This window comes from Chelonoidis abingdonii, chromosome 9 (assembly GCF_003597395.2).
Source record: "Chelonoidis abingdonii isolate Lonesome George chromosome 9, CheloAbing_2.0, whole genome shotgun sequence".
In the NCBI taxonomy this organism is placed as follows: domain Eukaryota; kingdom Metazoa; phylum Chordata; order Testudines; family Testudinidae; genus Chelonoidis; species Chelonoidis abingdonii.
The window spans coordinates 69,846,124-69,864,479 of NC_133777.1; the positions used below are offsets into that span (position 1 = coordinate 69,846,124).

At 42.4% G+C, this 18,356-nt stretch overlaps 1 protein-coding gene across 1 annotated transcript in view; it reads right to left on the minus strand.

Moving 5' to 3' along the window:
* Positions 1 to 3,991: 3,991 nt before the first annotated feature.
* ABHD17C (abhydrolase domain containing 17C, depalmitoylase) overlaps positions 3,992 to 18,356 on the minus strand; it is a 56,815-nt gene continuing 42,450 nt past the window's right edge. The window contains exons 2-3 of the mRNA XM_032771881.2: positions 12,360 to 12,539; positions 3,992 to 5,500 (exon numbers count right to left, since the gene is read on the minus strand). Coding sequence (XP_032627772.1) covers positions 5,281 to 5,500; positions 12,360 to 12,539 — 400 coding nt within the window. The 3' untranslated portion in view covers positions 3,992 to 5,280. The remainder of the gene's footprint in view (positions 5,501 to 12,359; positions 12,540 to 18,356) is intronic.

Consider the following 18,356-nt stretch of genomic DNA (forward strand, 5'->3'; position numbering starts at 1 on the left):
CAGAGGCATGGGATTTTAAACCTGCAACGAAGGCAGGTGGAGGGATGATCTCCATCCGTTCGCTCTCTCCAGCCCGCGCCGCTTTCCTCCCCTGCAGCCCAGGTCCCCGCCGCCTGGCCCCGCGCAGCACAAGCCCGGGCGGTGTTTGCGAGCAAGCACCGAGCGGGGGAACCCGAGAGCTCCGCCGACGCACCAGCCCCCCCGCACCCACCAACCTTCCGGGACTCCCCGAGCCCTGCTCCCCTCCGCCGCCCTGCCCGGCTCTCCGCTCTGCGGAGCGAGGCCCAGGCGCGCAGCCCCCGCATCGCTGAGCGCGGCGCAGGGCGCCTGGCCCGGGCGCGCACGGTGCCCCCTGCCGTCCGCTTGGCACCTCCAAGCCACGTCTCAGCTCCTGCCACGCTAAGTTCCCCTCTCCGTGCGGGAAGCGCCAGGGCCCTTTCCCGGCTGCTATGCGCCCTGCTGGGGCCGGGGCTGCAGGGGGCGGCGGCCAGAGGAGGGCTGGGAGCGCACGGAGCCGGGGCGAGCTCGGTGCTTGCCGGGTTCCCCCAGCCGCCTGCTCCTCCTCTGCTCTGCGGCGGCGTCACCGCTTCTTACCTGGCAGCCCAGCTCCCGGGGACTCCCTTCCACCCCCAGCCGCCTTCCCTGCTACGGCGTCCAGAGCGCACGGGACACAGCAGGCAACGCAAACCCCTCACTCCCTGCCGAAAGCGGGCCCCTACTGTACCCCACGCCGGCTCCAGGTGCCGGCCCTGCTGCAACCTGCCGGCGCGGAGTGGCTGAAGCCAGGCGCAGAGGGGATGCACCACCAGGCACTTCAGGCCGGTCCTGGAGGTCCTGTTCCCATCCCCCAAAAAGTCTTCGGGAACGTGGAGTTGGCCAGGCAGCAGTATAGGACCTCCCCCAGCTCCGGGCTAGGGAGATCAAGAGCAAAGGTACCTCGAGCTGTTATTTTCTAAGCTACGCCTGTTAGGAAAGGAGGTAGCAAGAAGTAGCAGAGGGAAGTTTCTCCTCAATCTGCCTTCAGGAGAAATCCAAAATGAAAGGAGTTAGGTTCTCATGAGTAAGACTGGCCAGTCGACCACAGCACACCTGGCTAGTAAAGAGACACCTCCGCATTACAGTATAAGGAATAGACAGTAGGTTGATGCAACTGTTTTCAAAGGCAATTCTTCTTAAGTATTCAGGTAAATATTTCAATACGCTTGTACTAAGTAACAGAATTTATGCCAACTTTGCTATTCTCCTTGATTTAGTGAATCCAGATTATTCTAGGAAGTTTTGAGCCAGTTACTCCTCCCCCATTAAGTAATTATAGGCCTACTGAAATCTATGAGACAAAACATTTTTACACATCGAAAATAGATTAGGGAACATTTAAAATTCAAGTGATAAACATCTCCAAAGATTAGTGGGTGCATTGAATGTTGCAGATCCAGAGCACTAATCTGAAAACAGAGTTTGGTGCTTATTTAGATGGCTAATGAGTCAGCACCCCATGTAAGATTGCCCCAATTGGGGAAGGGCCCGGACACATTCCAGCAGAAAGTAACAATGATAAAGGATCTCCCTAAGAGTAGAAGATAAGTCTAATTAGCCTATATCACTACACAGTAGGTAATTAAGCAGTGGAGGGTGCATAACATAACATATATAGGGAAAAGTCTGAAAATTAAGTGATAGGATACCAAAATTAGAACCAGAATGAATATATTAGATATGTAAACACTGTGTATCAGATTCCCAAATACTGCCATACCAGCTGTAACTGAGAAGTCAAGAAAAAAAAAAAGTATTTAGATGTATAGTTGTGCTCCATGCCATCTTTCTACCCCAAAATTCTGCTACATAATCAAAGCTATCAGGGCTGTCCCATGTAAAAAATAAATGGAAGCAACATACATACCTAAGGAAAAAAAAATGTTAGGAAACATTACATCCCGAAAGACCAACTAAATACTCTAACAACATGGTTTACAAAACAGCATGTAGTCAGCAATTAATTTTCAGAGACATCTTGATAGCTCTAACACATGCTTACACTATGGTAAGGGCATATCTAAATGTAAGAACAAAATTATATTACAAATTTGAGTTGGTGGGAGGATTTTTTTTGTTTTGTCAGCTGGAGTTTAGCAAAAGTCCCATGGATTATATTTTATGCAAACCCAGAGCATTTTAAATAACAATTCAAAGCCCCCCCACCATAGTATCACTCCATTACTTCTCCTGATGCAAAAGGTCCTATGCTCATGCTATTCTCTTTCAATAAAGGGTGTCTTGGATTTGCTCTTGTATAAGCTGTTCCATGAGTCATTCATGGATTTTTAATTAAAATTTAATTCTGAAATCCCATAAATCAATTTTTTAAACAAGTGGGAGATTTTTAAATGTATGAATTAGAAATATTCAAATGCCCAAAGTCAGGGAATGATAATTACAAAATTACTGGGCTGAAGAGAGTTCAATATAGATTATATATGCTTTTTCACTGAAGAGTTTGATAGCATCACACAACTCACAGAATTCATTCGACCATGGGAACATTGTTGAATGCACTGAAAATTCTTTGAGGGTAAATTTATTGAATTGAAGGAAGAAAGCAACAAGACCTAGAGGGTCATTGCAGGGATTGTTATTTAATGTTTTCATTGATGACAGGGAAAGTTTAAAACATGTTAATGAAATTCAGATTATATGGAACTGGAAGCAATTACTGACATTAACCAGAACAGAGGAACATCAAGGGATTTACACATATTAAAAATTGGCAGAAAGTTTGGGTAAATGGAAAAAATCTGAAGTAAGTTTACAGTTTTAGAGAAAGATCTGGAAAATGGTTGAGCTGAAAGGAATCTAGTGTGAGGGTATCCAGGACCTGTTTGCAAATCAATAGCAAATATCAGTGAAAAATCCTATTGCAAGATTGGGCTGAATATGTAGACAGGAGCAGCAAAGAGGATAGTTCCAACCCTATAGGGGGCTGATGTGACCACATCTGGAGAACTGTATGCAGCTATGGGCACCTCATTACTAGAAGGATATTGACAAATCTGAGCAAATTCAAAGCCTATCAAGTGATTGAGGAAGCCAGGGGAAGTGATTTATAAAGGAAAGATTAAAAAAGAGCTAAGTGGAACGTGTCTAAGCAATATTTAGAAGTGACTGCATTATGCAGGGGAGGGGAAGAGACACTCTGGTCTAAATTTTCAGAAGTGACAAAGTGGTAAATAAGCATTTCCTGAAAAAGCAGGCCTCTAAATTGTCTGAAGTTGGACACTCAGAACTGGAGAAACTGAAAGTCCCTAGTCATATTTGAATGCATAGGCCTGTATCTACAAATGGAGAGTATGCACAGCAGAGGCCCCAGTCTTTCACCACAGGGTCTGAACAACTCCCACAGATGTTGTTAATAGGATTTGCTGTCCCCAGAGTTGGAAAGAAATTGCTTGAACTATTTAAAATCTGACTGGACAAGGTCTATTGCAAAGAACCAGCCTGGACTGACAAGGAGAGGGACTGGATGACCTAACTGATCTTTTCTATCTTTAATTTCTAGGATTCAGGGATAGAAATGAAAATTTCAATTTTACTTTAATTACTGGGGCACTACAGCTCTAAATCAATCTCAGAGACAGCATGCACACTGTGCTGTGCTGACATTATTAGTTAATTGCATTCTTGTCACAAGATCTCATGACGACCATATTCAAACATTGCTCCCAGCCATGATTTTCAATATTTAAACAGTACGTCAAGAATCCTTACTCAGTAACACCAGTTTACATTCCATTCACATACAAAATTGAGCAGAATGGCAGGTTTGCTCTTTACAAAAAGGTACAAAATAATCCTAAACATTTAACATTAAAATGCAAGGTTAGGCTATCAGATTATTTGGTATTTTCTCCCCCTTCCAAAATATAATTTTTCCATATCTCATGTTTGCTGCCTTTGTATGAAAGCTATAGTACAAATGAGATTCACAATTGAATATGCTCTAATCCATGCATCCTTTATTCCATTACAACCACTGTGTTGCATTCTAGCAACAGTACACAAACTGCAATCAACCGCAATCAATTTTTACAACAATCTGAGGCTTACAGTACATTTAAGGCCTTTAAATTTGGAAAAAATTAGACCTATAGTAGTAGTGTAACAATTGTAAGTGTCTTGCATTTCTGATGCATATTCTGTGCGATTCCAGTGTCAAAGGATCAAATTACTTCTAAACTAAAAAGATTCGTTCAATGAAACTTTAGTTACATAAATTCATCAAAACATAAAATGTTAATTTTTTGCCCTGGAAATCTTATAAAATTTTAATAGCAAAATAATATAGGGATAAAAACATATTTTAACAAAATGTATTCAATCATATACAAACCAGAATTTTGCAGTTTATTGTATTTAGACTTAAATTAAAACTACCAATTAAGAATCTATGCACAATGTAAATTCAAATATGTACAGTACTTTTAAAAAGTCTACAGGAATGCTTTACAGGGGGAAATGTTATGGCTCTTATTCAGACCATCTGAATATTAAAAGGAGTTTTCTATTAATGAATTTATACATTATTTTTATTAAACAAAAACAATTTAGTCAATTTTTCCTTAAGAATATTCCAGTTATATTTATACAGAAAATGGCTGAGAGGTTGCTACAGAATTTAGTTCCACGTATTAGTTGTTTTTTCCCCCCCCCCCCAGGAAAGAGTAGGACCATCTTAAATAATTTACTTGGGAAGATCAGTAAGTTAAATAAAGATCACTAAGAGGAAAGCCCTCATCACAATAACTTGCCAGTTACAATACCACAGCTAGAAATTTACAAAGAAAGTACTCCCTTAGATCGAACCCATGAATCGATTGTTAAGAACAAGCTGCAGTTCATAACAGTTGTGTTCCATATACTGAGAACACTGAAAAAAAGTCTCATAGGACAGAATTATAAATGATCAGAAGATAGAGAAAACTGATTTTAGAATATTAATATAGCACTAGATAAAAAGTGTCCCCATATTCAGCTAGTATCCCCTTGTCCTCCAGGATAATGAAACTAAAAGTCATTGGAATTACAGTAGTTGACCATATTGTGTGCATTAGTAGAATAATTTCCAGATATAAAAGACAAGTTTCATCAGATGTTGATTAGAACACCCTAAAGACAGGTATTTCTTCATAGTATAAAGCTATGACAGCTATCCAGTTAAAGCATGTGCAAAAACAGGTAATTTCTTCCATTCACAGTAACTGAGGTAAAATCAAGTAGGCTTCTTCAGGAGTTGGGGAGTTCATGAGATATGAACTGTTTTAGTCTTTCTAGATATTGTGCATAAAGCTCTATGTCGTTATGCCCAGCCCCTTCCACCCAGAGGGGCTCCACTGCACGTGGACATCGCTCATACATTGCCAGGCCATGGGAGAAATCTATTACCTCATCTTCAGTACCATGAATTACCAACACAGGAGAGGTTACTTTAGATATCTTGTCAATGCTAGGGGGATGGAAAAGAAAGAGAAGTTACTCAGGCTTTTAGCTTTTACATTTGTAATACCAAAGAAAACAAAGTTGAATTAATCACTAAACACAATTAAGGAATATTGTATTTTTTTAAAAATGGATGCCCCCACTTGATGCTCCACTGACTTATCCACAAAACAGGCACAGATAACTGTGAGTGCAAGCTGCCCTTTTATCGCCATCTTGCTATCAATCTCTTCAATGGCAAGAAGTCTGTCCACTCTCCTGCCTGGTCAAATCTTTGGCTTATTAGTTACTATCATACCAGCTAGCATGTGGACATCTGTCTAACTCAGAACCAACTTGAGCCCACCAATGCATTCCCACAGAGGATGAAACTTAACTCACCATGTCTGAATTTCAGCTAGTGACCAATGTAGCCTACTACTAAGCTAGAGACATTCGCTCCCTAATTCATTATGGCCCTTTGATTAAAAAATCATTTAGAAAGCATCTTTATCCATGTTTTTGACCCCAGAGATGAATACAGATTCTTTTAAAAGATTAATTCATTTTAAGATTAATTTGAAAATATAATTTTCTAAACTCCAATATATCATATCTAGACAACAATTTACATATACAATTATTTGTTGCTTCCCCATCAAGTACTAGAATGAACTAAATATACTATACTTTTCATAACAGCTAGTACTAAAGAAAGTAAAACATCTAGATGTGAAAGTGACTACACAAAAGTGAAGCTGTATCTATCCAGTCACTGAAAATGAGTAAAAACCAAAAATATAGCCAAGCCAATGTGACAAGTTACAAATAAATGTAACATTTTGAAAAAACAGATAATTCAATTAAAAAATTTAATGTGAACTGGAACAGAGAATTTCACGTGTAAAAGCTCAGCATTAGGTGTACTGTGGGATTCTAGTTAACAGCTATTGCTAAACAAACATTTTGGTCTCTCTGCATCCCAGTATCTCTTCAGAACAGACTGTACAAGCTTAAAACAGTAAAAAGTTAAGTCTTTTGATTTTGAGATTAGATTCTGGGTAGGAAAACATTAAATATGGACTAGTCAGGTCTAGCTTTTTCCATGTGGAATACAGATAAAGACTTTAAGAACATTAGAGAGAGACTGTCAATGTAAGACATGTACAACTGTAGTTTTTATATGCATCCCCAGGTGAAGAATACCATAATTAAATGGCAATGTGAAATAAGCAAAATACTGAATAATTTAGTTTAAAAAAAGTCTTAAAAACCAATGGACTGCCAGCCACTGAGTAAAGATTTCATAATAGGCATGTCAGCTATGTACAGCTATGTACACAAAAGGCTTTTTATATATCACTCTTACTAGCTAGCTACTTTTTTAAATATATTGTAGAAAGCTGGGAAACCCCCATCATTGCAGCATCCAGGTAACTAGCGTAACAGTTTGTGAATACAGATGATGAATTGTCATTCAAGAAAAAATATTTGTATTTTCCAAAAAATTGGAAAGCATCCCATTGCCAACTCAGCTACGTGTAAAGCAGTATTTAAACGGCACATTAGCCTACTTGGTATTCTCAGCCACACCACTCTGCAGCTAGGAAATCTACAGAGATTACATTCTCATGGGGTCCCAACATAAAATGCACATAACAGCAATTCTCCAAAGGTGTATATAAACATATTGTTTCCTACAGTAAAGGCAGACAGCTGAGCTGTACACATTAATGAAAATGCACAAATGTTTATTTCCCTTGTTTTAAGTATGAGTGAAGTGAGTCACAGCAATGACCAGATCAGTAGAAGGTTAATAAAAAAATACTGTACAACATCTCTGCTGTCAAGCTTTAAACACTCCCCCCACCCACGTATTTACTTTTTAAACTGTTTGATTTGACTCATTTAATCTAATCACTGCTACACAATCTTGTGAATAAAGTAATTAAAAACCTTAGCTTTTTCTCCTCTAGAAGTATTAATTTTAATCATAAATGTTAGAAATTTAAAATCTCTCATAGAACAATGCACAAGTTTGAGAGCAAGATCTTTTAAACTACTACTACACCCTCAGTGAATTCACATTTTAACTTGCTAAGAAGTGTACTAAGGATGACGACTTCACAAAAAACTTATAGCTCTATAAGCTTGAAGATCATGTATTTTAAAGAAGCAGTTGTCTCACTAGCTACAGTCTGTCTTCCTAAAACACTCTCTTTAAATGTTAGCTGTTACGATCAAGTTAAGATAAAACATAACAAATAGAATGAATTCCACTGCTATATCCTAGCTACAAAGGGTCCACCTACATGGTGAACCCCCCTCCCTTCATCCCCACAGCAAGTCTCAGAGCCTGGGCCAATGATACAGGCTAAAAATAGCAGTGTAGACATTCTCGCTGGGGCTGGAGCTGGAGCCTGGGCTCCGAGACCCACCGCCTTTGCCGGGTTTCAGAGTGAGTGAGAACATGTACACTGCCAATTTTAGCACCATAGCGTGAGCCCTGCAAGCCCAAGTCAGTTGACCTGGGTTCTGAGACTCAGGCCTGGTCTACACTATGCATTTAAACCAAATTTAGCAGTGTTAAACCGATTTAACCCTGCCCCCGTCCACACAACGAGGTCCTTTATATTAATATAAAGGGCTCTTTAAACTGGTTTCTGTACTCCTCCTCAATGAGAGGAGTAGCACTGAAATCAGAATTGTCATGTTGGATTAGGGTTAGTGTGGCCGCAAATCGACGGTATTGGCCTCCAGGCGGTATCCCACAGTGCACCATTGTGACTGCTCTGGAAAGCAATCTGAACTCAGATGCACTGGCCAGGTAGACAGGAAAAGCCCCGCGAACTTTTGAATTTTCACTTCCTGTTTGCCCAGCGGTGGAGCTCTGATCAGCCACAGGGTTGCGCGATTGGCAATCCAATCCAAAAAGAGCATCCGCTTGGACCATACGGGAGATACTGGATCTGATTGCTGTTGGTGAGGCAAAAATTGTTCTATAGGCTCCGTCTAGAGAAGACGAAATGCCGAAGCATTTGAAAAATCTCCACGGGCTTGAACAGAGTCACAGCACGGTATAGCTGTGTGACAAGCGTACAGGCAAAGCAAAATCAAAATGGACGCTCATGGAGGCGAGAGGGGGGTATGGACTACGCTATACCACAGTCCCCAAAAAGCATTTGTCTTCTGGGCTGAGCTCCCAATCCTATAGGGTCAAACAATTGTCTGGGGTGGTGGGTTATATCTGTCCATTTACCCACTCTCTCCCCCCATGAAAAAGGGAAAAAATCGTTTCTTGACTTTTTTATGTGTCACGTATGTCTACTGCATGCGCTGGATGACACGGGTGGTGCTGCAGGCTCTGAAACAGCAGCTTCCTTCTCATCTCTCTTCCTCAGTGGCAGACAGCACAGTGCAGAAAGACTAATAGCCGTCCTCATCATCTCTCCACTGATGATGTGTCCTGCCTGGCGGCCTCAGGGTCGAGGTCGCAGCCGGGCGGTCCCTGGTGGTAAAATAGGATGATCTCCCAGTCATTCCAGCAGCATGGTACAGAACGGTCTGGTAACCATCTTCATCATAGCAACTGGGAGGCTAGCTCCAGTCAGCCCCCTCCCTTTTATGTCTAAAGAAAAGATTCTGTACTGCCTGGCTTCATAGCAGCTGAGAGGCTGCCTCACTCCTCCATTTTATCTCATTAAAAGTCAGTGTTTCTTATTCCTGCATTCTTTTTCCTTCATACACAATAAATGGGGGGACACTGCAACAGTGAATACCAGGAGGGTTGGGAGGAGGGAAGCAAACGGGTGGGGTTTGTGCAGGGGACACCCCTGAATGGCATGCAGCTCATCATTTTCTGCGGGATCTGACATGGGAGGTCTTACTCTCTGGTTCTCTGGTACACTGGTTCTCTAGTACACTTGCCCCCATATTCCAGGCAGGACTGACTATTTTTCAGTCTTACACATAAGGAGGGAATATGAAGCCGAGAGTAGTCAATTCCCATTTTTATTTGCGCCCGCGGGACCTCAGGGAAGGTCCTTAGCCAGGAGGACCCATGACAGCGCAGAGCTCAGTACCAGACCACGACTGGGAATCAACCTCATCTCCATCACCATTTACACTGGCGCGGCAGCGTACGGATGATTGATAACTGCTCTCCTAGCTAGCCTTGCAAAGCAACATTATGAATGCTGTGTAGCTGGGCTGCAGTACCCGCTCTGTCAGCGTTCATTCCGGTCCACATTACGGTGACAGTGACAAAAGGTAAAATGGGCTCCATGATTGCCATGCTATAGCATCTGCCAGGGCAATCCAGGGAAAAAGGGTGCGAAATGATTGTCTGCCGTTGCTTTCACGGAGGAAGGAATGAGTGACGACATTTACCCAGAATCACCTGCGACACTATTTTTGCACCATCATGCATTGGGATCTCAACCCAGAATTAAAATGGTGGGGGAGACTGTGGGAACTATGGGATAGCTACAGGATAGCTACCCACAGTGCAACGCTCAAGAAATCAACGCTAGCCTCGGTACATGGATGCACACCGCCGAATTATTGTGCTTTGTGTATAAAGTCGAGTGCATGCGGCCACAATCTGTTTTACAAAACCAGTTTATGTAAAATCGGAATAATCCCATAGTGTAGACATACCCTCATTGTCTCATTTTTTTTTGCAGTGTAGATGTACCCAAAGTCTGCAGCAGGTCACAGAGCTCAACTCTGCACAAGTCTCCATGGAGTCTGCTCATCTTCTCCCTTCCCCGGCTACAGGAAACTACTTGGGGTATTTTTTCCTTTCAGACTTTTGCATGCATTGTCTGAAGATCAGTATCACTAGCAATGGATGACAGTCTCACAAGACAATGCTACTATATATGACTATAATGCTCAAATGAGGAACCTTTCTCTGGAAAAAGTTGCATGGAATACTTAACAGCAGACATTCAAGTCCCTAGAGAATCAGGGATGGCTTCTGTAGCTGCAAAGTACACTCTGCAGCATAGTGTTGTAGTAAAAAGTTAAACAATACTGCTTCCACTAAATGGCCTTGTACAGCTCAGATTTAGACAAGGATTAGAACTATTTGTACTTGAGAGATGCCTCCCAGAGAAGTCAAACAAGAATCTGGTGCTGATTACTCAAAGCAAATTTGACTACTCAGTTAACAGTCATTGCAATAAGCAGCAGGTGGTTTAAGACAGTAGTTCTCAACCCAGGTTATGCATACCTTGGGGGTACGCACAGGTCTTCCATGGGGTACATCAACTTATTTAGATATTTTCCTAGTTTCACAACAAGCTACATAAAAAGCACTAGTGAAGTCAGTAGAAACTAAAATTTCAAGCAACGACTTGTTTATTCTGCTTTATATAGTATACACTGAAATGCAAGTACAATGTTTATATTTTGATTGATTTATTTTATAATTACGTGGTAAAAAATGGGAAAGCAAGCAATTTTTCAGCAACATGTATTTTTATGTCTGATTTTGTAAGCAAGTAGTTTTTAAGTGAGATGAAATTTGAGGTACACAAGATAAATCAGACTTCTAAAGTGGTACTGTAGTCTGGAAAGGCTGAGAGTATTTTCTTACACTTTACAAAATGTTGTAATATGTTCTGGTTTATTAAAGCAATTTTCAGATGCAAATTACATAAAGTGTGTTCATTAGTATGAAGTTTTAATAATTAAAGAAGGAGGAGTTAAAATAAATTACATCTGGCTTCTTTGTCACAGTAGCCCCACAAAATTGATTCTTCGAGGTTCTATTGTGTGGAGTTTGGGCCTCCACCTTTCTCCCTCACTCAGAAAAAAAGAATGATTGTGCTCTGGAAGATGCAGTTTCTGCTTTGAACATGAATCCTTGTGGACATCCCACTTACAAACATTTGTAAGTGTTGCAAAAACAACTGCAACACTGAAGGGTGCTCTCTGGTCCCTCATTTTCACTCTTAGGATGTAAATTTAACTTGCTTTTACAACTCAGTGTTTGATACAGTTTAGGATTCCTGGAACAGCTGTTAGCATCTAGAATGTAAAAGCCTAAACAATAGAGACAAGTGTATTCCTTATCCTGAAACTAATCACATTTAACTTTAAATGCCGCATTTTAAAGAATTTAAGCTCATTTTAAAGACAACAGCTGAAGTTATGCCACATATCTTATCAATTGATCTTAGGTGCCCCCCATTATGGTGGTATCTGAGCATCTCAATCTTAATGCCTTTATCCTCACAACCCCCTTGCAAGACAAGGAAGTATTTTACAAATGGGGACCTGAGGCAGAGAGACTCACAGGAAGCCTGTGGCAGAGCTGGTCACAGAGTCCTAGGCTAGTGCCCTAACCACTGCGCCATGCTTCCTCTCTTCCTTTATGCAGTAGCAGACGTTATCCAGCACCTTTAGTCTATTGTTTTTGTAGAGCAGTATCAGCAGTTAACAAGAAGCCTAAAATTCTTTCCACATATATTTGTTGACACCACGTACCTTTTAAATCAGAGTTGGCTGAGCAATGTACAGTTCTAAAGGGGTGTTACTTTTTAGCTATAAGCACTTGACAGCGCAACTATAGCTAACAGTTACCAGTCCAAATTTAACATACAATGGATTGGTGAACTGTGTACAAGCATTAAAAATTGAAATGATAAATAGCTGTAAAGACTGTAGGGTTTTCTTTATTTGCTTATTTAGAAAACGAACATGCCAGTTTGAGACTACAAGCTACTCAGTGGCAAATGAATATATTTATTATCTGTTTTGATTTATACGATGTGCCTGTCCAGAGTTCAAGATTCATGTCACAATACAAATAAAAGAACACACTATAGAAAAGTTTAAGGTGACCATAGAGCAATCCCTCCAGCAATATTTGCACATACCTTGGGAAAGCATCAAAGCAATATGTTTTCCTGGTGTCAGGAAAAGCTACCCGTAATCCAGACATCAAAGGAGAATGAAGGATTACAGCTGCACACTCATACCGAGATGCCAGGTCCACTGTCGGGACAGTTCCAATACTCTGACCATACAGAATTATGTTCTCAGGACTCACACCATACCTGCAAAGAGAATTAGAAAATATATCGCTTAATTATTATTATTTTTTTTTTTACAACCTATATCAAATGAAGAACAGTGACAAGGACAAAACACACATTCTACCCACTGCAGCTCTCCAAAATCCACTCCCAGTATATAGAAAAGTATCAAGTCTGTATGTAATGGAGTAAATCATTACTGAAGTATTATGTATTAATTAGAACACTTTCAGAATTATCAGCATGCTGGTTACTCTCAACCATACTTGTGAATGTTCAGGAATCTATCTTCTGCAACACAGTGCAGTAAACTGTGTTTGACACTGAAAAAAAGGAATCTTACAGGAATTGCTATCTTAACACTGACACTCAGTCTCCTGTTTAAAAAAAGCTCTTTGTTATATAAAAACAGTCGGATTCAACCCAAGAGGAGATATATCAAGATCAAATGAACTGGGAATTAAGTACAACTGCCTTATTTACATTGTTAATAAAATGCAAGATGGATGGATCTTAATTATTCAATCCATTCTGCTAGCATCCTAGTCTGTGTGCTGTATAGTTCAGACCCTACTTTACTTATAGCTCAAGTTACAGACTGATGTATAGTAATCTGCTGCTACAAAGCATCACTAATATCACAATCTCAGATACTCAGAAATATCAAAAAGTTGGTTTAAAATGTTAAATTACTTTCCAGGGTAATCTCAAATTTTTAGGATAAATAATATTTGGTCACCACAACATTTAACACACAAATTATAGCTGCTATTCTGAGAGTCGCAGGATATTACCCACAGAGCCTCAATGTCCAGCCCACTTTATTACAAGTGGCACAAAGAAATAATTCACTGCAGAGGAATGCATGTTTCCGGGAAGAAATATTTTTTTATCTGTTTGTAAGAGTGCTTTTTCCCCCAATGATGATAGGCCCCATTGTCACTAATACTATCATTGCTATGGCAGTGGAAGTCAGAACCTACAGCTGGGATTCCACCAGATGTACAGAGGCAGGTTTTCAGTCCCTTTGGACGTGAAATGGAAAGCAGCCTGGTGCACACATGACTGGCTGCTTTACCAGAAACCTACCAGCAAGCAATCAGCTGCTCCTATGGCAGCAGTAAAAGGGATAGGGAAGCATAGGCGCCGACTCCTGGGTGCTTCGAGGCTGGAGTACCCACAGGGAAAAATTTGTGGGTGATCTGCACCCACCGGCAGCCAAGCTTCCCTCCCCGCCCCACCTCCACCTCCTCCCCAAGCATGCCACATCCCTGCTTCTCCGCCTACCTCCCAGTGCTTGCCTCTGCAAAACAACTGGAACAGCAGGAATGTGCTGCTCAGGGGAGGAGGCAGGGAAGAGGCTAGACTGGGGTGGAGATTTGGAGAAAGGGAAGGGAGGGGGCAGAGTTGGGGCAGGAACTTTGGGGAAGGGGTTGGAATGGGGGTGAGCAGGTGTGGGAGGGGGCAGGACAGGTGGGGAGTAGGGCGGGGCCAGGGGTAAAGGGGGGTCAAGCACCCACTGGCGTCAACAGAAGTTGGTGCCTATATAGGGAAGAAAAGTTACTGAGACGGGGGAACACAATACTATCATCCTAGGCCAGGTTACAGTCCAATACTTCATTTTATAATGGAGCAAGACTTATTTGGATTGTAGTCGCTTTGAGACAGGGACTGCGCCTTCCCAGACGTCTGTACAGTGCTTAACACACTCTAACATTACTGCAATATAAGTAAGCAACTATAACAAAAATTTGTCCCCAGAGTGAACTCTTATCTTCCTAGTGGTCTGTCACAGCCAGAGTCTGATGTCTTTCAAGATGTAATGGTCATTCAGGGCAAATTTTCCCTGGCTGGCAGAGAGGGCCCTGGATGCAGCGAAACCCTGTATGGTTCTGTTGCACGGGAAGAGAATCTGAGGAGTGAAATCCTGGCCCCACTGACTTAAATGGGGGCAGAATTTCTTTCCAGAAGTCATTTGGAAAGAATCTGCACTCACTTCATTGTACAGTGCAGCCAACAGATTTGGGAGCAGTGCACCCAACTATGCTGATCCATCCACCAGCCATTTCACCCTGTTACTCAGAGAGATGGGTGCAGTCAGAGCAGAGACCACCACAACCTAAAAGTTGCAGGAGCAGTCACTATGTGTGTGTGTGTGTGTGCGCGCGCGCAGAGCATTCCACAGATTATTAATATTGCAGTAGGGCCTAGAGGCACCAATCAGGCATTCACTGTGCTAGATAATGTACAAACATACAGTGAAGAGATGTCCCTCTTCCAAAGAGTTTACAATCTAAGCATATGGTAAAGAAAACAGCAGGAAGATGAAGGGGAAGCACAAGGCAAGAGTGATCTGCTCCCTAGAGTGTGAGCTTTGTAACCCTGTCTTTGCCCAGAGGCTAGGATTTTCCCCATTTGCTCATTTTCACCACTTTTGATTTTATTTTGTTTCTGTAAGTGGTTTATGTAATTTGTTGTGTCAGCAAAGCACATGGCTACCACAGTGATAGGCCCTCTAGAAGCAAAGAAGTTAAGGCACAATCTGCATTTTGCAGAAAGCAAATCAGTTAAAGTAGGATGCCCTGTGAAGTGCTATAAACATTGGGGATTTCTACATTGCAATCAGCCCTGTTTCACTGACTGTCAGAGCCATTAAAAGTTTAGTTCTGATTATATCATAGATGTGAAGTGGCATTTTTGCTATATTTGTCTTTAAAGAATTAAGACGCTAATATTGTCCTTTACGGTATAAAGTGCAACGTGCTGAAACATGCACTGAGTCAAGTGACAAGGGTGTAACTGGTACCAGACTTAACAGTGACACAAAGCAGGAAGGGTGACTAAAGATTGTTTTAGTTATGTAGTTGTCATGTCTACATCACTTCCAGCTAATCAGCATCAAGCAATTAGATAGTGGAAGTTCCTATAACTAGTTAAATTATCTTTCCCTTTGCCCCTGCTCCTTCTGATCAGAAGAGTGCCACATCTTTCAGATAAATTCACCTCGAAACAGCTGAACAAAACACTTGTGTTTATATTTTACACATTTACTGCAGGGCCAAAGGACATTTGATGATTCAACAGCAAGGCCCATGAACAGGTGAAACAGAATCTAAACACCTGCCATTTTAAGTTTTGATCAGTGATGTCTCAGCTCCTTAAAATAATAAACATTTTATAAGAAGGGAGCAGTCAGAAGGGAAGTGAATCACAAGAGAGGGCAAGCATGGGTAGAAAGAGAGAAGAGGGAGTAGAACCTGAAGTCAAGAAGAGAAGAAAGGAAGGAGAGAGGAAAACAACCTGGCAAGAAAGAGTGCAGTGGGGGAGGGAAGAAAGAGAAAAAAAATATCATATTTTGAAAAGACTAATTCTTTTCCTCAGGATCCTGTCACCATTCATTTTCCTTCTTAAAGGAAGAATGTTAGTCCACCACCCAAAGAGCGGCTCCTAAAAATATCCTCCATGAAATAAATGAGCTTTGGTCTCTATGTAAACAGAAGTCCATGTGACTGAATGGAAGACCCAAGCTACAATTTGCGGGTATGCAACTGTGTTTCTACAGAGCTCATCTTATCTGTTTGTAAGTCTAAAAACCATTGGAGTGGGGAGCGCAGTGCAGGGGAAAGTGCAATTTGGAGAAAGGAGCAAATCTTGAAGCATCTACAAAAGTTATATAGGCACAAGAAAGGCTACAGTGTAGCCTCACATACAAAACAAAGAGACCACATCTTTTACTTTTAAAATGGTTGACAGCTGCAAAACATAGCATGTTTCTGCAAGAGAAAAAACAAACACTTATTTTTTCTATTGACCCCCACTCATAGGTGGAAAGGTTCACAAGTATTTGCAATCACAATACACCCACTACAGCAGAGTTTTTCAGCCTGTGGGTCGGGACCCAAAATTGAGTCACCACAGTTTTCTCAAAGGGTTGTGTGGTAGGTCCGGTCCCACAGGGCTTGCTGGGCTCACCTCCCTGCTCCAGCCTCTGCAACCTCTGGGGTTCCAGCATCACTCAGGTTTGACCCAACCATCATGACAACGGGAGTCCAGCAACGCCACTCTTACAAATTTGGTCCAGTTGGGGGATGGGGCCAAACTTGAGTGGTACTGCAGTCCCCTAGGTTGCAATGCTCACAGCAGAGGGCCTGGCAGCACAGGAGCTGCCACTGTGGGTGAATGCTGTGCAGGACCCAACCCCTCCAAGGGGCGGGACCCACCTGAAACCAATCCAGGGTCTCCACCATCAAACTATTTATTGGGTCATGATAAGCCATGAATATTTACAAATGGGTCCTAAGCCCAACAAGGTTGAGAACCACTGCTGAGAGGACATAGTTGCTGGCTACAAACAGACTGAAACTGGTGACTACTCTGCTTGTTCCCAGACACATCACTAGGTCAAACTCTGAAACAGAGACTCAGGCCATCTCAACATGTCTATTTTTGGGTGGGATCAGTCTCTTTGAAAAACCAATTTTGGTTAGTCCCTCCCCACCGTTCTCATATCCAACATTTAGCTTTCATATTTACTATATCTAGGGACCGTTTGAAATGAAAGTGCCTGCATTGTAAGCAGAGGCTGCTCTGGTTTTTTCCCAGGGCCTCAGAAATACACAGCAATAAGTCCCTTTCAAAAGGAATAATTTGGAATTTGATGGCATTATGTGTCCGTCTCTCACGGGGAGCTCCCATAAACCGTCTTCAAGTAACACTAAATAATTTAGTTTGCAAATATCTAAAATAAATCCAGCACATTTCAGCTAAATAGACAAACCTGCCATATTGCGAGGTGATTACAGATTTCTAGAACATTTTTATTAGAGCATATCTCATAACCTACTCCCTTTTTTTAAAGTCTTTACTGCTACCCTTTATATAAAAAACTTAAATCTCCAGCATGGATACTTTCAAGGCTTCTACCTTTTAAGGTAACTGCTAAGTCTACTCCTTGTGGAATTCTGCGGCACTGCGCATGTGAAGAATTTATGTCCCCTGCATATTTCTTTGCTTCCCGACAGAAAAATGACTTTCTGACAAGGAAGCGAAGGGAAGCCAGGAGAGCAGTCATGCAATCCTCTCCAGCAGTATGTTTTGGGTGCCCAGAGCAGCCAGCAGAGAGGTAAATCACTGTGGGAGAGGGGGCAGGACTGGGGAAGACCTGACTAGTGGCTCCTACCCTGTGCTGGGCTCAGCTGCTGGTCCCGGCTGGGCTGGGGAGAATGAGACTTCCTCTTCCCTTGCCCAGCATCCAAGGCCGGGTCAGACCCACCCCCAGATTTCTCCCCCAGCTGCAGAAAGCTCTGCAAACTCCCATTCCCCTGGCTTCCTGAATCCATCGCTTCTCAGCTGCAGCGGGAGCCAGGGCCGGCTCCAGGCACCAGCTTAACAAGCAGGTGCTTGGGGCGGCAACTCCGGAGCAGGGCGGCACTTTCAGGTATTCAGCAGCAATTTGGCGGAGGGTCCCTCACTCCCGCTGGGGGCGAAGGACCTCCCGCTGAATTGCCACCGAACATGGCTTTATTTTTATTTATTTTTTTTTGGCTGCTTGGGGCGGTAAAACCCCTGGAGCCGGCCCTGGGGGGAGCTGCTCCCACATTCACCCAACCCCCATGCATCCAGACCCACTCATACCCAAACCCTCCAGTCAAGCGTCACCCCACCATGCACTCAGAACCCGCCAATGAGTCCCACTCCCCCTATACCTGGACCACCCTGACAAGCCACCTGCACCCTGATCCCCACTCCACTGGATCCCCATCCTACTGAGCCCCTCTGCCCCAGCATCTGAACCCCCCATTGAGCCCCTCACACCCTGACCCCTCTGCCGAGCTCTAT